Raw genomic sequence first — 21,083 nt, forward strand, 5'->3', positions numbered from 1 at the left:
TAATCATCTACCATTCAATATATATATATATATATATATATGTGTGTGTGTGAAATTGAAATAAGCCGAATATCCCTGTGAATGGGTGGTTAATTTTTATTTGTGTCACTAAAAGCAGCAAAAAAAAATGTATATTCAACAAAAAAGAACAATGACCAAGCACTAATTGTGACGAATACACCTTTTTATGATGCTTTTTAGTGACACAAAATAAAAAACAATACCGGTTAATCATCTTGAAGAAATCAACGGTCAAGATGATTTATTATGGGTGTAGCACCTAGGAGTCTGGTACCCACCAACTTCTCATATATATTAACTTTCATATTAGGAATAACGTTTTTTAATAAACTAATTATAATTCGTACAAGCTGAAGGATTTTGGAGCTGGGAAAGTCCAAAGAGAGCTTCACAAGATGCCTCGCAAATGAATTAACATGAGTCGGCTCTTGGGGTCAACTTGTGGAGGGATGTTTGGAGAATTATTAGTGAGTGGTATAAATCTGATGAATGTTGGTGATATATATATATATATATATATATATAGATATATATATATATATATATAACATGTTGGCGCTCCGTAATTAAAACTCAACCAAACCTTCCTGTGTCACACGACTATCGACAACAACATCGCAACTTCAACATCATTGTGAGGAAAAAAAATTAAAAAATCGATCTTATTTGCTTTTACAATCCAACTATATGATGATCCTTTAACTTGGTACTGCACATAAGTCGCACGGGTGTTGGATTAATTATTTTTTGTAAACTATGTTGTAACCTTTCTCTTCTTATCCTTTATCTCGAAGTTCATTTTACTTTGACAAGGAAATAACCATATAGTTAAGCAGGTTAAACCAGTAAGGTTGGACCTCGCACCATGATCGACTTTTCTCATAAATTTATGTGTAGACGAAGTAAAAGTTGACAACCAGGTGGAATGCGTACAAGGTGACATATATGAGATAACTTTTTCGAAAGAACGAAATATATTTAATGCTTTGATTTTTGAACTTTTTCATCTGTGTTTGAACTGAGAAATCATTCTGCCTCAGCATGCATTATATCGGGTTAAAAATGTGTTCGAAAGAACGAAATATATTTAATGCTTTGATTTTTGAACTTTTTCATCTGTGTTTGAACTGAGAAATCATTCTGCCTCAGCATGCATTATATCGGGTTAAAAATGTGCAAATTAATATTAGATGACGATAGTAGATGACAAAAATATCTATATCTTTTTATCTTTAGTTCTTAACTGTCCACTAATATTAGATAACGATAGTAGATGACAAAAATATCTATCATCTTTTTATCTTTAGTTCTTAACTGTCCATCCTAATAGATGGGATGCTCTTGATTACTGAGTGACTTTCAAATAACATAATCAGCATTCAAGACTCAACACCTTTGGATGCGATGCATTGGATGATATCATCAAGCCTTAGCGCACCTTCTGATGCATTGTATTAGATAATGTCTTTAATCACACTTGTTCGATACAATGCATCGGAAGACCGTGATTACATGGAAGGTCAAATATATATATATATATATATATGTAAGACCAATTGACTTGGTCAGTCCTTAGATTTGTGGTGGGAATAGGGAGAAAACAAATGGTGGGCTATTAGTCGCCATTGAATGTTTCATATATATACTTGATGTGGTGGCGTTACCTTTTCCACAAAGGAGAGACATTCCAATAGTGGGCGCCTACATTGGCATTGGGGTTGAAGAAAAACCACAACGAAATAAGTGATTGGGGCCATATACATAGACATAAACATTGTTTGTGGCTTGGGACCCTTGAAAATACACACAAGTCAAAGATGCTGAAACAATATCGAATTAGAGAGAGAACGAGAGAGAGAGACAGAGAGATTGTGGGGAGTTCGGTAAGTTGTGCAACTGAAGCAAGAAGCGATGAAGACTTAGGAAGCATTCTTTGGGGGTTTGGTATGTAGACAATAACTTATGGTAACTTTTTTTTAAGGAAATATAGATATAATATGAAATGACTCGTGTGGGTTGAGGGGACGCTTTCTCCCCATATAAATAGTGCAAGATGGGGTTGGTAGCGGCCATAGTAGCATTGAGAGAGAGAGAGAGAGACAGACAGACAGAGAGAGGAGACAGAGAGGAGCAGTGGAGGTCTGCAGACATGGGGCGTGGACGTGCACCTTGCTGTGAGAAGGTAGGGCTGAAGAAGGGGCCATGGACTCCTCTTGAGGACATGAAGCTGGTCGCCTACATCCAGAAGCATGGCCACGGCAACTGGCGCGCCCTCCCCAAACAAGCAGGTTCCATCTCTCTCTCTCTCTCTCTCTCTCGCTCTCTTAATTTTCGGATCTGATTTATTGTATGCCTTACTTTCATTGCTCTTGATGTGTTTCATTCAAACGAATTCGTTGTTCACTCTCTCTCTCTCAAAAAACATTTGACAGTGTGCAGAGTTTTCTGGAGACGATCAGAAAGCGGTATACCGCTACTTGTGGGAAGTGTCCTAACGATAGTTGTCGGCCACTGGTTTACATCGAACTCCTCCTTACTTTTACGAGGGGTATAGTTGTAACTGGTCGTGTTTTTTGGGCTCGCAGACCACAGATCATCAATTCAATTCCCCTGAGCCCAATTTTGATGGCCTGTCCTTCTAATGTAAGGTGTGACATCAAACTGAAGGTTCGCCATCCCCTTGTCTAAGGAGGAGAAAAAGGTTGGGGGTTTCGGCCCTCGGACATGACTTGAAACCACTAGTTCATGTCGACAGACAAAACCAGTGACAATGGGTCTACTGGCTCACGAAACTTGAAGTGAGTAGATGGTTGTCATCGGAGATTATTTAAGAAGCTAAGTCTTAGTACTCGATTCATGAATATAAATAAATATTTGTGGCCTTAGTTATTTATTCCAAGCTTGTAGCAGACTAGAGGCTTTCATTAACTTTGCAAATGGATCGTACTTTCAAAGAAAATGGCTTTTCTTTATAATAATCCAAGAGGGTTTAACAAATATAGTCTAATGGTGGTTGCACTTTAAAAAAAAATATCATACAAGAGCCCGTCTACATGGACAGCTAGGATACATAAGGTAAGGAACTTCATCTGCAAATTTTAATCAAACGCTAAAACTCTAGCAATTTTAAGAGGTTGGCACGTAACTTAGACAAAGTCCCAAAAGAAAAAAAGTATTAAGCCGAATGGCCCCATCCAGCTTTATTGAATTTATATCAGATTAATTGTCACGTCAAAGTCATGCACGAATTACGTCAACCAACCATAATCGTGGTTCAATAATCTTGTAAATTACTTGTGGGGAGAGAATAGGGATGGATATGGACATAGGAATCCTATGTATGCACGCGGTCGATGACCCACGGTGCTCGGACCCTCTTACAGGCTGGCGGAGTATAACAAAGTTCGCTTTAGCCTTAATGAGCTACAGAGTACGTACTCGTCCCGAGAATTGGGCCCCAAGCTTTGGGAAACGAGTAAAAGGGGGGCACCTTTGTGGGGACGTGCAATAGTATTTTCTTACCGTAGAACCAAACTAGCGATTTGATGTTTACTTGGGGCTCTATATGTGGCAAACGTTTAATTGCAGGGTTGCTGCGTTGCGGAAAGAGCTGTCGACTGAGATGGATCAACTATCTGAGGCCAGACATCAAGCGTGGAAACTTCAGCCCTGAGGAAGAAGACGCCATCATCAAGTTACATGAACTGCTCGGCAATAAGTGAGACATCTTTCATATCTCTTTCTAAAATCTTTATCTCTTTCAAAAATATGTATATATATGAAGTAATTGAAATTGGCGTGACGTTGTTTGTTAGTTGATTGCTAAAAAATTAAAAACTGTCATCAAAAGTCTTTGACCACATAGGTTTTAGAGAGTTTACAGTGTAGGGACTATTTGTTGTGTTTCTAGCGACAACTTTTGTAGTGTTTTAAGGGATGAGTTACATATATATATAAACAAAACGAATGTACATCATTTTCAGACTAGCTTTCCGGATTCTTTTCTCTTTGCTTTTAAAATGGGTCAATTTTAAAGTGAGAAAAGACAGTGGGAGTAGGTGAAAGGGTGAGGAAAAAAAAGGGCAGGAACGTAGCCAAGGATGGTCGGCAGGGGCCATGGTGGTAATTCCCACTATTCCTCCCCCTTAAGTTTTTGAAAAAAATGAAATTTTACCATTAAAACTTTCAACACTTTTTGTTTGGAAAAAAAAAAATGTTGGTTCCGCCAGTGAGTGAGGGCGAGGTCTTGCAGGATATTTTCTAGCGTTTTTTAAAAAAAAATTCTTATATATATGTCGCTATCTCATCATCAGAAAGCTGATTGCTTTCCTCTTGATTCAAAAACACAAAGATGCGCTTTCTCTCTGTTTCTGTTCGCACATGCTTGTTTTTCATCTATATCTAACAAATTAATCTAAGTAGATGATAGTGGCCATATGTTTCAGGTGGTCAGCCATTGCATCTCGCCTGCCAGGAAGAACAGATAACGAGATCAAGAATGTGTGGAACACCCACTTGAAGAAACGCTTGAAATCAAAAGGATCAAGTCCATCTTCATCACCGAGCAGTACTGATCACATGGACTCACCTAGTTCATCCATGGAATCAATTTCATGCCTCAACATTGAAGAACCAAAACATGTGGAATTACAGTGCCAGACTTCCATCTCCAATGATCCACACATGCTCCAGCACAAATCATACAACTCCTCTGATCAAATTCAATTAGAAGAAATATTTGAACTTCCGGATGATCCGCAGCTATCGTTCTTCGACCTTCTTGACGGCTCCCCCGGCTTTGCGGCCAGTTCTAGTGCTTACCAAGATAGTTCAACAGTTGATCATAACACATCAATGGATGAGGAGGCGGTGAATGTGAATGATGAAAACAAGATGTGGATAAGTTATCTAGAGAATGAGCTTGGACTATGGTCAGATGATCAACACCAACAAAGTTCCATAGACCATAAGCCCAAGAATATTGAGTCGTTGGTTGACACAGTACTCCAGACAGGCTCCTATGGTCAATCTTCATATGAATCAAATGATCCCATCTTCATGTACTTTGAAAATTGGCCTTCATCTCCACCTATATTTGATTTGTAAAATTTAGCACACCCTAATCAAAAGTATATCACATTTCTTGGTCAGAAAATCAAGGGCTTGTTTGGTAAAGGATTCAGTCTGTAACTGTTCTTCTATGAAACCATGCCAAAGATTGGGCAGATTCATGGAATACTTTAACAGATTGTTCTCATTGCCAAACCATCCCTAAATGATAAATAATAAAAGAAAGACATTTCGAAAGCAAGCAAAACCTTGTTTTGAACCAGGGCTTATGATAGTTGAATAGTTTTGAGGGCAAAATTAGCGAGATGATATTTTGCTTCTAGTGCCTGCACATGGTTTTCTTGAAGTTTGGCCAAGAAGTGATATATTTTAGTAGGGTCGCTTGTATAGGCTTTTATCCTAATCAGTAGCTATCAGAAAGAAGGAAAGACAGACTTGTACACCTATGTGGCTGGGCAATTGTCAACGTGGAGTAATTGCCAGTCTGTTCCTAGTCATTGACATAAAAACACACTAAGTGTGCATTTCAAAGTGTAAGGCTTTTAACTTGTCCAAAGAAGGTGGGGCTCATTTGATAGAGAATGTGAAGATCCACACCAATCGATGTATATGAACTCATGGGAATGAAATTAATCTTGGTATATAACTTGTTGAATTTTATTTTGTGTTGTAAATGAAGCATGCGTATAGTATAGGCAGACTTTCTTGTTAAATAAACCATGGGATGAACCTTGTTCCAATTTATGAATGGCTTGAATCATGGTTATGGTGCGGGAGATGGGATTTTCTGATGTTTTAGTAAATTAAGGTTTTAGTTTAAGACTGCGACTTTGAAGATGTGGGTATGTATACCCTCACTCAAATAAATAGAGAAATTGATCTAATATGTACTTAAAGTAACCAAAAGCATACTAAAGGGGTCCAAACAATCAAACTATTCTTGGAAAAGGCTGAATATGTGTTTCCTCTATCCCTTCATCATGTGCGTGGATCTCCCCACCTGCACTTTATCTTGTCCTAAAACATGCCTTGCATGTAGGTCCACATTGGAGGTCTCTATCATTCTCTTGTCGGGGACGAGTCCCTAGATGCATCTATCGACTCTGAATTTATCTGTTCCTTTAGGTTCACTCTACATCATTTTTTCCTGCCAAGGAAGAATTCAGCTTTGATGAATTTGAGACATTATGATATGCCGAAGGTCAAGATATTGAAGTGGGAAGATATGTTTCAATCACTAGTAAGTCAATTAAGTATGCATTGTCACTAAAATTTTGGAGGACCTTCAATGGACCATATTTACGTGGGTTTAACTAATGATATGTATCGACTGAGAAATGCTTTAAACACATAGTCATGACTAGGTCCCCAACCTCAAAACTCATGTGACGGCACGACTAGTCAACATGTTCTTTATAGACATCATAGTTCCCTTCTAACTTTTGTTTCACTTGAGTACAAATTTTCTGCATATACTCAACAACAAAACTAATAGCAAGTAAGCCTTACTCACATGTGCTAGAGGGGCAAAATCAACTACGTGCATAGAAGTCCTACCATGAACAATATGAACAATTTGAAAAGGAATGATACTTGTAGACCTATGATAGAATTGTTATATGAAAATTTAGCATGTGGCAGCATAAGTTCCCACGTTTTAACATGAACCTTGAGAATGCAATAAAATTGATTCCCTACACTATGGTTAACCACCTCAATTTGTCTATTCATCTTGGAATAGTTGGCATTACTTAATTACAATATTATTTTCAACAAATCCCATAAAGAATGCAAAAAATGTCGTAAGAAGCAGGTGTTCCTGTCAGAAGTGCTAGACTATGGAAGTACATGGAAAGACACAACAATTGTAATATAGTAGAACACAAATAAGGAGGCATCAGTTGTATGCTTGCATGAAATGAAAGGGATATCTTTGAGAACCAGTCAACTATCACAAATTGAAATTTCTAACAGTCTTGAGTAAGCCTACTATAGAATCCATGAACACATGTTCCCTAGGGGTGATCTAGAATTGGCAAGGGTGTATGCAATGTGACATTTTGCTTTTTTCCCCTAGACGTCTGTCACACACAATAAGTTGCATCACGATATAATTTTGGCCAAAAATAGCATTCAAATGATAAATCAAATGTTCTATTGCAACCAAATTAAATAACTAAAAAGACCATTGCCATATGACTTAGAAATGACGAAAAGCCTAAGGAATTAGAGATACACAACCTCTTTCCATAAAAGAGATAACTATCATGGATAAAAATTGAAGGTCACTTCAAGATAACTTAGAAAAATAAGTTTCCCACATACTTTTGAAATCATGATCAGTGGGGTGTAAATCTTTGCAAACCTTGAATCCCCCTTACGGCTAAGAGCATTGGAAAAGAATACCCTTGAAAAGATGCTATCCACACAGCATGAGAACACTGACCTTCTTTAGATTGTTTAAAATTTTATAATGCCTAATGATTTATTTAAGGAACAAACTTTGTAAATTAAGTAGTGCCTCCAATAGTGAAGAGTGAAGACTCTAAAGTACAACATAAAATCCAACATCATACATGAAGAAATTATGCTTTGTTGTCATCAACTTCTCCTTAAAGAAAGCAATAGGCTAATGGTTTTGGCTCAAAACCCACCCTATGCCTACATTTGAGACATCACATTCAATTTTAAAAATTTGAAAAAAATCTGGACGTGCCAAAATAAGGCATGTGTCATCTTCATTTTGATGGCAGTGGATGCCCTATCCACATCGAAAGTCCAAATAAATTTAGTACCTTAGAGACACATAGCAATGGGTGACATAATGGTAATAAAATTCCTAATAAAGCAATGAAAGGATGTACCGAACCCATGAAAACTTCATGCTTTCCTAATAAATTTTGGAGTTGGCTAATTTATGATTGCTTAGAACTTTGAAGGGTCAGCCTTCACACCATCTATAGAAACTACAAAACCCAAGAAAACGAAACTTAGTTACATGAAAGTACACTTCTTTGCTTCAACAAAAAGCTTTTCTTTTTTAAAAACAGTCAAACCTATTTCAAGTATGCCAAATATTCTGATTCTTTGAGACTGTAAACAAGAACATCATCAAAATATATCACCACAAATTTACCTAGCGGCTACCTCAAAACCTTTGTCATGACATGGAAAGGTGTTAGGTGAATTTGATAAACCAAAGGGCATCACTACCTACTCATAAAGGCCATATGTGCTTTTATAAGTTGTTTTCTATTCATTCCTTTCTCGAATACAAATTTGATGGTAGTCACTCTTAAGATCAATCTTGGAAAAGACATGCAAACCGAGTAACCAATCTAACTTGTTGTCTAACTTAATGATGAGAAAATTATACTTGGTAGTATCTTATTTATTGTCCTACTTTCGGCATATATGTGCTTTGACCCATCCTTCTTATGGGTGATAAACATAGGTATTATGTAAGGACTGACACTTTTCTTAATGAAACTTTTGTTTACATGAAGTTATATTTTTACATTATCTATTGAGTTCAAAGGATAAGCTTGCAAATTATGGACACTAGACCATGAGACAAAATCTATAGTATGTTGAATAGTTAATAAGAAAAAAAGACCATTAGGGAGCTCGTTTGGTATGATGTCAACAAACTCCTGAAAAAATGGCTACATACTCTCAGGCATGTCAGTAGAGACAACAAAGGTATTCTCTATAATAGCTAAACAATAGCAATCATCCTTACAATAGTCTAATCTTTCTCAAATGGTTTGATAATCCTATAACCTTATTTCATTTCCCTACATTGTGATACCCTAACGCCTAAAAAAGAAACAATCTAATAGTGGTCTCATGCACATAAAAGTGTAGGTATTATTGCAGTCATCATGAATATCCTTCATGTCATACTACTAGGGTCCTCTTGACAATATGTGACACACCCCCATAGGAACTACATCATATCATATATTGTCCTTATAATGCAAACCTATCGAGAATATATATAAATACCTATTCACGATAGGACATTCATTCCTCTTGTTGAACCACAACATTTTCTAGAAGTGGGTGTGTTTTCTCTATGTTTAGGTTCAAAAGCTCAACCAAGGATGTTGTCACCATCTTTTCACATGCCCCACAATCTTATCACATCATAAATGTGCTTTTCACACTTGCAACATGTATGGAATATAGAATTATATAATTACTTACTATCATCTGAGCATACCTAATATATGTCAAATTACTAACAACATTCTTCTCAAATTTTACAAATTCAACTCTCTCCGAACACTTACTAAAAACTAAGACTATCCATCATTATCATAGTGAGAATCATCCAAGGACTGTTCTTTGTCTACTAAGTAGGTAGGCTTAACTCTTATGGAACACTAGGAAGCTACATAACCAAACCCATGACAATGAAACCACTTGTTCTTAGAACTAGGGCCATATATCTTGGACCTAGTGTTGAATGTTGAACCACTATCATTTTTGTTCTAATCCTTAGACTCTTCTACATGCTTTAAGTAGCTTGCTACCCTTGTTGGAGGTCCTTACATGTTGAAGTTTACAGGCTTGGTTGAACATTTACTACGATGGTTCAACTTGTCTTCTATATTTAATACAAAGAAGGTAACATGAACTAATGATGTAACATGAACATAAGTAAACTCATCAAAATAACAAACAGAAGTCAAGAAGTATACTTGGCAATTTGCTGCTCTAGCATCTCATAAACCTGACCCGAAGGAAGAGATGGTAGAACTCCTAATTACACTCCTAATTATAGACCCTCTAAATGTATAGGTGGTAGGCTCTCTATGTATAATCTGCAAGATCAGACTTGGTATTCATCAGTCTCTTCATCTCCCCCTAGCTATGAAATTTTTCTTATCCTCAATGCTCTTGCATTTTATAACTCTAACCACCAAATAAGTACTAGCCCTCATAGAGGAATAGATGCAATCACCATCTTTCTTGTTTTCTACCACCTTGTGTAGCTCAAAATATCCATTGATTACAACTAGTTGTAGCACAGTTATTCATCCAATGTGTTGGCAAACTCTGGTAAGACAAATTTGAGCTCATAGGTATTGCATCACTCTGGTGCCCTTTCATGTTTCATGGGTAGACCTAGGACATAGAATATGATGGGCTTGCAGCTAGGGATGGATCTTGTAGGACCTTAGGCAGGTATTAGCCATAGGTAGGCTCGGTGATAACGGGCTAGCCTAGGTGGCGTCGGTGACCTACCAAACCTTATTAAAAACCAACGCTCCCAATGTCATGAGAGTTAAAGGTGTTAGGAGACGTAGATTTTATAGTTAACCCATGTTACAATCATAACTTTATAAATGAAGATGTCACTAAGGGCATTAATTATCATTTGAATACCACTCTTTTGGCATAATTATTGATAATAGCAATAGATTTTTACGTAGTTCTATGTGTCCGGTTGTCAAATTCCAATTACAAAAGACTTATTTTGAAATAGACATATATATTTTGTCAACTGAGTAAAAGTGTCACGTGTTTTGAGAATGCACATGAGGCTTTTCAAAGATGACCATGACTTGCCTAATTAATGAAAGGTGACATGCTTAAAAGGTAAGACTTTGAAAACTCATAGAAAGACAAAGCAAACTTTGAAAATTCTGCAATATAGTAAAGAAGCTTGAATGTTTATGGGTGCACTACAGTTGACTCTCTCAAGAAAGAGGAAGTCTCCTCCCTTAATCACCCCACACCCCCCCCCCCCCCACAACCCACCCCAAAAAATATTGTAGGTCATTGTTGGTGAATTCCATCAAGTTTTTTAAGATGGTCTACTCTAACACTTATGACTATCATATCATTCTCTAAGAGAACCAAACCTCATGAACATATATCTTATCAATATGCCTATATCTAAAAGAAAAAGATTGAGATACTTGCCAAAGAGATATTACAGATTTGTGCAATTAAACCATCTTCCAATCCATTCCCTTTTCACATTCCACTTGTCAAGAAGAATGACAACACTTACAGGTTCTATATTATTTGCAATGCCTTAAATGACATTTCTTTCAAGAACAAAAATTAAATTTCAGCCATTAGTGAACTTCTTGATCAACTACTTGTTATCTATTACTTCTCCAAAGCTAAACATTAGATTATGTGTTAACTAGATCCATTTGTCTTTCAAGACATTGAGAAAATCACATTCCAAACCCATGGTGACTACTATGAATTTTTGTCATATCCGCCAGTCAAGATAATACCCTTGCTACCATCTGGGGAGCCATGAATATTGTCATTTGTTCCTACCTCCACTCTTTTATCCTTGTCATCTTTGATGGCATCCTTATATATTCAAAAACCTTGTCTCAACATCTGTGTCATGTTTATATTTATCAAAGGCACTATCCTTTTTCAAAGAAGAGTAAATGCATTTTCGTTAACTGGAAGTGTCTTACTTATGCCACATTTTCCACTCTTTTAAGGTGAAAGCCATTTGAAAAATCTCTAGGCTATGAGCATACAGCCCACACTAGAAGATATCAAATTCTTAAGAGGTTTTCTATATCTCACCAATTACTGAAAGCAATTTGCCCACCACTATTGCCACATTACCTTCCTCTAACTCAGCTTTTAAAGAAAGATCATTTATTTGGACCAAGAAGGCTCTGCAATCTTTTACGGTGCTTAAGGAAGCAATGATAAATGCACTTATACTCATGTTTCTGTGTTTTTTGAAAGTCATGATGATTGAGATGCGACCAATTATGTGGGGATTGAGGTTGTGTGTAGCTAAGAGGTGTCTATTTGACTAAAGCTTTTAATTTTTGTGTTCATCCATTGTTCACTTACGACCAAAAAAATGTTGATTACTATGATGGCGTTAAATAAATGAATGTCTTATATCTCAGGCCATCATTTTATTGCTCACATAGATCACTACAGCTTAAAGTACCTCAGTAGACAATGCATCACCTCTTATATGTCAGAAGCAGTTTGCCAAGATTGAGGCCTATGACTTTGAAATTCAACGCAAAAAGAATCAAAATAAATGGTGGCACTTATGCCTTCTCGAGAGTTATGTGTGACCATTTGGAAAAAAAAAAAGCAAACTTAGCATTGATCGTTGTTTTATCTATATCATCAAATAAAAGAAGACCAAGCCATAGATAAAGAAAAGTCTGAATTTGATCAAAGCTCTTAAATATTCCTCTGAAATGTTCTAAATACATTCTTAGAAATGCAGTTATGTACTATGAAGGTTGAATTTGGTTGTTCACCTAATATAACTTGATCTCTCATTATTATTCCTCTCTATAATACAACCATAGCTACACATAAAGGTGTTCAAAAATTATATTGACTCAAAAAGTCATGAAAGAACATAATGAAGATGTCAAAAAGCCTGTCCCTTGCCAATGATAAAAAATATGGTAGTACAAATCACAATGTCATTTATATCCTTTACCTATTCTTGAAAAGTCTGGGTGGACAATTCTATGGACTTTATTGAAGTCATAGCCAACTCTCATTGAAAGTAGACATTTGTAGTTATATTGGACCAGCTCATTAAGTATATTCATTTTATTTCAATGCCTAGAACATGATTTGTCAAGTCAATAGTTGAAACTTTGGATGAGCATGTAGGCAAATTTATGGGTTCCCTCATACCATTATGAGTGATGGAAACTCACACGTTTTAAGTAGGTTGTAGCACAAGTATTTGAGACTTATGGAAATTGAACTCTGCTTTACTTTGGCTTTATGATCTTAAAATTGACGGCCAATTAAAGTGGTGAACCGTATCATGGAAATCTTTATCCATTCAATCCTCATCCCAAATCATGGATAAAGTTCTACCTTGGATATTAGTTTTTATCCCTACACTCTCATGACCTTGTTTGAAGTTACATTTGATTATCTACCTCTAAGTCTACAGTATGAAAAAGTTGTTTGCAAAAACCCCAATGTAGGCAAATAGCTAAGAGTAAAAGATGAATTATTGATAACAATAAAGAAGATTTTGATTATGACCTAAAATAGAATGAGGCAGCTGCATCATAAAAGAAGAAAAGAAAAAACATTATAGGTGAGTGACTAGGTAGTCTACAAACAATTGATATAAGGACGAAAGACCTTGTTTAGCCAACCTTGCTTCATACTTCTCCTTAAATTGAGGTGATTGACTTAATCCTCTACTTCAGAAATCCATCATGTTTTTCATGTACGTCACCTAAAACCTTCTCATGATGAACCTCTATTTAAATCAAAGCTCAATGGGATGATCTTACACCATTCCCAATCCAAATCATGAGAGTGAGGAAAATCTATAGCAAGGGTAGAGTGATCCATCAAACTTTGGCCCAATACGATGATGAGTAACTAGGTTAGACTTGGGAAGACAAAGGCCCTTTTTATGATAGGTATCTAACTGCTTGATGTGGAGAACGAAACCAATTCCAAGGAGTGAACATGATGTGCAATAGGCACTCAATCCCTTCAAGAACCCACATCCTTAGACCCCTACCAGGAGAGGCTAACCTGGCCAAATCACCAGAGCCCAAGCTAAACCAAGGTAGGTCACCTAGTACCAAACACGTACCTTAGACGAACTGGGCTTGGTCACTCCATCAGCAGAATGCGTGCCCCATTCCACACATGATTTTGTCATGGTGTGCATCCCCCACACAATAGCTTTAGCTGGGCATGGCTTCCACCTTGCCACAACTCTAACTGTTGGTTGAAGACCCCCACCAAGGATGAAAGTCTCCTAGTTTTACTCCACTCAGTCAATGGGCACACTTCATTTGTGCACCCTCTTGATGTTTTATAAAGAATCCATTTAATTTTCAAATTGTTTCCTTAGTAAATTTTATTGTGTCTTTAGAATGCCCCTTTTAATTTGCAAATCTTGCTTTCCTTTAGGGTGTTCGATGGTTTGGGATTTTGATTCAAGAATGAAAATTCCATAATTATCATTCCTTCTTAAACTAAAATGGAATCAAAATTCCAGGTTACAGTTTCCTAATTTTGGAAACAAAATACCCTGTTTGTTTAATAATTCCAAGTTCTTGAAAAATGAGCAATTTTATTATAAAATTCCATGATTTTGGGTATGTCAGATGCCCCTTTAATCTTAGTTGTAGCAGCTTGTCATCTCTGACCATTCATTCTTTCGTTTCCTATGCCAGAAGTGTGGTCTTCATGAGCCCTCCTTTGCATTCACTTTGGCCTTCTGATGAGGCATCCTACAATTCAATGATTTCTTACTGCCCTTATCTCTTACCTTATTTTGTGGACCCATCGCTCTTTGGCACTCCCCTCTCCCCATTTGTGACCTTTACCTCCTCTTCTTGTTATTGTGCCACCTTTGGCACAATAGTTTCTTGTCTGCCCTTGGGTACTTTATTTTATAGGGACTTCCCAATGCACCACAACTTTTGCTTTGCTCATCCTTGATAGCTACATTAACATTTTTCATCCCCATTGCCTTAGCATCCTAGCAAACTACTGCCCCTACTGCCTCTCTACCGTTAACACCAGCAAGCACCTCTCTCTATTTCCCTTTTGCTTGTTTTCTATTTTTTTTCCTTTTCTTGAATTTTGTTAGTGGCAACTTGTGACCCATTTTTCGGTTAATGCATCTTCCCATTTGATGGCTATATATATATATATATATATATACTCTACCGCTAACACCAGCAAGCACCTCTCTCTATCTCCCTTTTGCTTGTTTTCTATTTTTTTTCCTTTTTTTGAATTTTGTTAGTGGCAACTTGTGACCCATTTTTCGGTTAATGCATCTTCCCATTTGATGGCTATATATATATATATATATATATATATATATATATATATATATATATTTTATATATATATATATTATATATATATATATATATTATATATATATATATCATGACTTGGCTTCCATTCATTTCTTAAATCTTCCGGCCTTATTAAATCAAATCAATTAATGAGAAAGGCATAAGAAAGATAGAGTAAAAGTCAAGAATATTGAAATTATTATATCTAACATGATGACTTGGCTCCTTTTTTTTTTCTTAACTCTTCCCATTATGAAATTAATTCAATCGATGACAAAGAGATATGAAAGATTGACTAAAAGTCAAGATTCTTGAAAATATGTGTGTGTGTGTGTGTGTGCGTGCGTGTGTGAGAGAGAGAAAATTTAATGCACAGTGGATTTTGACAATTTTGTTCAGACGTGTGGATCTAACCGGTTTGAGTTCATTGGCAGAGTTAGATTTGAAAACATGCCCAAATCTAGGAATTACAAAATGGACAGGCAAACATAATAGTGTTGAATCCGCATGTCCATATGTATATCAACAAAATGATGTTCATTGAGATGGTACTCTCTTGTGTCACTACTGGTCCTCTCTCTCTCTCTCTCTCTCTCTCTCTATATATATATATATATATATACACCACTTTTTTCATTCATATAATGCTATAAGATTTGGATAATGGTTTCAAAGCTTAATTAATACACACACTGTACACACAAAATTATCAAATTTATGGGTCTATAAAAAAAATCAAAATCCGATGCAAGGATTAGATTTCATGAGGATTTACATTGTATGGTTTTACATTAATGTTTCAAAAATTGGGAGTCGAAACCAACTTGTACGTCGTATTTTCACGATTATTTTCTGTCAAACCTTAGTCTATATTAATTAATTATCTATCAAGTCCAATCAGAGTTGGATTAACTTGAATAAGCGGACTTCAATGTGCATAGGCGAATGGCTAGATAGAAAAGACGGTGGATCGTTAAATTCACTTTATCAAATAAAATTGAATGGTGTAACATTTTGGTAGGTAGGCATCAGCTGCAGAGCAAGGATTTTTTTTTCTAAGGAGGGACATTATTTGATTTCCAAAATTTTTAAAAGGGAGGTGAATAAAAAATTTTGAAAATTTTAGGCAGTAAGGTGGGGTGGAAAATAACTATCAGACCCTTATATATACGCTTAACAGGAATCAGATAACCGCAATTAAAGAGGCAAGTGTTTTTATTTAAAGAAACTGAGTTATTTTTCTTTTATTTCTTTATTTATCTCTTTTCTCTTTTAAGGGTATTTTGGTCTTTTGAGAAATAGCACGGATTCCATATTTTCAAATTAATCTCTGTACTTTGAATTGAAACCATGCATAGATGATTCTCATTAATTCTGGTCTATGTATAAGACTTGAAATCTGCCGGATGCCCGTGATTGCGGGATCGTTGTTTAAAAAATTAAGAAACTGCAGCTATAAGATAGTCGGCACATGAGATATTTAATTTTTAACTACCTGAAAACATCTGGCATTTTGCATATTTAAATTCATATACATATATGTATATATATAGTTTTTAAAATAAAAGTTATTTATTTAGCTGGCAGCAACTTGTACATGTATGCATGGGTTAATTACCTGACGATATTAATCGAATAACTCATGGTGATCCAAGTAGCGCTCATATTTCTGGATACTTACATTACAAAAACCATTTTATGTATATATACATACTTTTCAACCCAGCAGAGAAATTGTTGTAATACTTTGAACTTGCAACAAATGATTCACACCTATTCTCTCTCTGGCTTATTATGATTGACATGATCATCGATCTCCCCCAATCCCTGGCACTCGTATTTTTAAAGTCATCTATATTTTCGGGTGAGCATGATGAGTATTTTAACCTATCACCCAACTGAGAGTCGAAACCCCCACCTTTCCTTCCATTATCTTAAAGCACCAGGCCTGCCTTTTGTGTCTCAAGGTAACTCTCCCATTATACTTCAACTTGGATGTCAATATCTCCCAAGTAAAGCACAAGAAGTTCGCACCATAAGAGCTCAAAACTAGGAATAACATGATAAAGCAGCTTATGATAGTCCCATAGTAAGCTAAATGAGTTCACGTTGAACGAAGAACAGCTATCAAGTCTGTGTATAAGTCATTTTTTTCTTTTTAATTAGTGTGGGTCATTTAAGGGAAGGAATGCAATTTCAAGCAAATGGTTGAGACGATCTTCTGTATAGGCACAAGGCAAACGGATACATATGGTAATTGACCTTAACGATATATATGCAATTAATTTTCCTCATTTTTCTTAAGTATCTTGAAAATTTTCGCCCTTTATCCCTTGAAAATGAAGAGATAGACTACCAATTTCATATGATTGACTCTTTCTTTGTCTTTCTTTATGCTTTCGTTATCATGTCCGGAACGAATCGCGAACCAAATCTTGAAAGGGCTCCACATGCTTGACTAGGTTCTCGTTCTTCACGTTTAGAGTTGGAGGACATGACCAGGCACCTTATTTCTACCTTCTTAATTTCCTTCTTTAACGTGAAGGTGTGCTTCCTTTGCCATAAAGACAAAGTTACATGTACTCCTTTTACTGACACCAACGCGTAAGCTTTACGATGTTGCATGATATTGACCACAGCACATGCAATGACCAGAATAAAACGCCAGCAGTTGTGTCCAAAGAGTAGAAGAAAATCGGTGTTATTTTAAGGATGATATCGGCCATATATAAGGTACTTTGTTATTGATTTCAAGTTTGGCTCTTTGTTGAATAAACTATTGCATCAGTACTTCACTACCATGTTACATACACTGAGAATCTTCTCATAGTGACGAAGGCAAGAATTAAGCATCCATTTATCGGGGTATGGAGATGATGTGTTGTAAGACTTCAAATTCCACTGCCGGGGGCTTTTGAGCTAAGCCTAAACAAGCGTATAGGCAGGGGTGGAGGCAGGTGTGGGCAGCCGCCCACATGGAGCCAAAAAAAAAAAAACTTGTTTTCATATTGACGCATTAGGGTAATTATTTTCATTTTCATATTGGTGCTGCTTAAAAATTTAAAATTTATTACTAGTGTCTCTTAGCTAAAAATTTTTAGTTTCGCCCCTGCACATAGGGTCATGCTTACTTAGAGCCCTTGGCTTTCATGCCATTGAAATAGTAGCTAAATCTTATAGTTTGAGTGTGTTTTATTTTTTATTTTTTTGAAAACATGAAGAAAGAAAACAAATTGTTCAATTTTGTACTTTCACACATGATGCTTGTACTCAAGTTAATAATATATGCAAGAATAAGGATGGAGCCAGAAAATTCTAGCAAAGGGAAAATTTTATATACATAAAAAAAATTACCCAGAAATACCAATGTAAAAATAAACATTTTTTATTGGTGGGTATGGCAATTGCCCAGACGGTGCCTATGCCTACGCCCCTGTGCAAGAGCTTTACTTTGTCCCTCGATCCATGGAATTCTGATGCGCAAGTTGTTCTAAAGGATTTCCTTTCATTTTTCTGTCTTCTTTTTGACCTCCATGGTTCTGCTTTAAATAAGATGGAAACCTCAATGATCAGACCAGAAGTAGAAAAATATATAATAGGAGAACTTAGCAGAAAAAAGGAAAAGGTTTAAGATTCCATGGCAAATAGAAGGGGGAATTTAATTCACAGAAAAAGTTTTTATGTGAAAAAAAATTCTTCATGTAAAATGATGAAAGAAATCTCACGATAAGACATGGTCTGGGTGATGAGTGGTCAACCTTACAGAGGAATGGGCACACATATGATAGGAAGCCATGGATTCTAAGTACCATCCAGTGTTTGGTTTAAGTTCTTAAGTCCTTTCCATCCATGGAGCAACTAATCTTTGGCACCACCCCAATCAATAAGGCAAGAAATTTCAAGGCTTCCTACCTTACTTAATCTCATGGTTGTTGGAGTGCAGAGTCTGAACCATACTTAATACTTAATAGGCTTCTCTATTTTCCACATATCCTACTTTTGTAATAAATGAAACTTTGTAAGGGCATTTATGTAATTCTATGCTTTACGGGTTTGCCCTAATCCCCATGCTTTTGAGGAGGAGTGGTTTCTTCTGCATTCTTCGATTTATATGTGACAGTGAAAACATTTCTATGTAGCAGCCATGGACTCAAGAGAACTTTGTCTCCAAACCACATAAAATCTTTGTGATTTCTTTTTCTTCCTTTTTTCGGTTTCCTTTCTCTTGGTGGTTTCGGTGAGAGACAGAAAGAGGACCTCGTCCCTAACAAGCATGATTGAGTTTCATCCATGACCATCAAGGAGCTTGGAAGTGGCAATATGCACCATATGCATGGGTGGAGTCAAGGTAGGCCCGCATGGGCCTCAGCCCACTTCAATTTTTTTTAATTTACATGTAAATTTTAAAAAAATTCACTTGCTTTATATTAAAATTTTAAAAAATGATATTTCGGCCTTAATCAAAATTTAAAAATTTTAATTTGGCTTGCCTCATAAAAAAATTATGGCTCTACCCCTGACCATATGAGTGCATATGATTGCTATAGCTTAGCGACCACTGGATGTAGCTTTAGCTTGGCTAAGAAATTCCATTATAGCATCAGATCATCTAAACTGCAGGTGATGCATGTTGTAGATTCCACCATGTCCTAGCACATTTTGCATCACGATATCATTCATTTCCCTCCGTTAACACGAAATAACTCATCACATGATACTTAGCGCATCATCGATATTCATTCTTTGTACTATAATGTCGATCGCAAGCAGCACTCTTTGTCAGCAATAAATGTTTGATAATTGATCTTGTCAAACAATGAACCTTTCTTTGGACTAACTTATTATTCACATGGAAATCTTATAACCATTGCATACTTATTGCCCCTACATCGGTTTCAAAGCATTATGTACGATGAAATAGGCGTTTATGAATCCAAAACTTTATTAATCTACTGAAAAATGTGATTGAACCAGTCGCCCGAACAAACTGGTTCAGAAGAACCTAATTGGTCCAGAATCAAACCGGATCAGTTCATAATGGAACAGCTCCAGGTATTGGTCTGGACCTGTACCAGATCTGATCCAGTCTAAACAACTAAGGGATATGGTTTCAGGTCAGAACAAACAGATTCGATCAAAGCACAGAAACAAAATAGATCAGGATGAAGACATTGATGAAGATCTTATTAATCTGGACAGAGTGTGTCCTAATTCTGTTTTGTGTTCTAACATGGAAAAAACCCACCTGCTTTGGACCATGTATAAAAACCAATCAGTTTTGGACCAGAGATCTGATTAAAACCAATCAGTTTGTGTGCATACGTAAATCTGTCTGGACCTCTGTTTAAGTGCTTTTTCAAAATTCCAAGTCAGGCAGGTCTGATTCACAGTAGATCGTTTGTGCAGGACAGAGTTCACAAGATGATAATCAATTTAAAGAAATATGTCATGAAAGATTATTACATTAATTTAAAGAAATATTGTAAGATAAATTGTAGGTTATATTAATTATTTGTGATTATAGAGTATAAGGAATTGTTTTTCCTTTTCTGAAGTGCTTGTTATCTGGGTGACTAGTTAAATTTTCAACAGATCATATTTAGGCATTTAAGGGTTTGTACTTTTTTTCAAAAAGAACACATTGTCTGAGCCTTGTGCATGTCTTGGCAAGATTTTTAATGACTTACAAAATTCTTAGAATTTTTAAATCATGTGGACTTTTTTAGCCTTATGAAGTCCTATTAACATATCCAGATCTAAATAAACTGGTTCAAGGATATCACAATGTCATGTTCTTCTTGACAATGTAAATCACATTCATTAAATGGTTTGGATTCAGGTCAGATCCAGCCTTTACCAAATGGCATTAATTGAATTCACTTTAAACAGATTCAGAGACACATTTAGACGCTAGCTAATTTCTTTAAACTGAATCCAGATAAGGTGGACCTTAATTAAGTCTCATATTGAACACATATTTAGATTTGATTATGAAACACTTTTTTAATCCAAATCCAGTTAGGAATTGGATCTAGATTTCTTTGCAAAATCGGACCGAACAAGTTCAAAGTTGGAAAGTACAGTACAAATTTTGAAAAAAGAGCACCTAAAAGGTTTCGATGTTTAAATATAACGCACAGAAATTATACATGTCCGTTGCCTGGCCTC

General features: G+C 36.1%; 1 protein-coding gene across 1 annotated transcript; it reads left to right on the forward strand.

Moving 5' to 3' along the window:
- Positions 1–2,084: 2,084 nt before the first annotated feature.
- Positions 2,085–5,724, forward strand: LOC116267387 (transcription factor MYB58). Its single transcript, XM_031649064.2, has 3 exons — positions 2,085–2,309; positions 3,610–3,739; positions 4,467–5,724. Exons 1-3 carry the CDS (start codon positions 2,171–2,173, stop codon positions 5,125–5,127), a joined length of 930 nt encoding a protein of 309 aa, XP_031504924.1. The 5' UTR covers positions 2,085–2,170; the 3' UTR covers positions 5,128–5,724.
- Positions 5,725–21,083: the final 15,359 nt, after the last annotated feature.

Source organism: Nymphaea colorata, chromosome 14 (genome assembly GCF_008831285.2).
Source record: "Nymphaea colorata isolate Beijing-Zhang1983 chromosome 14, ASM883128v2, whole genome shotgun sequence".
Classification (NCBI taxonomy): domain Eukaryota; kingdom Viridiplantae; phylum Streptophyta; class Magnoliopsida; order Nymphaeales; family Nymphaeaceae; genus Nymphaea; species Nymphaea colorata.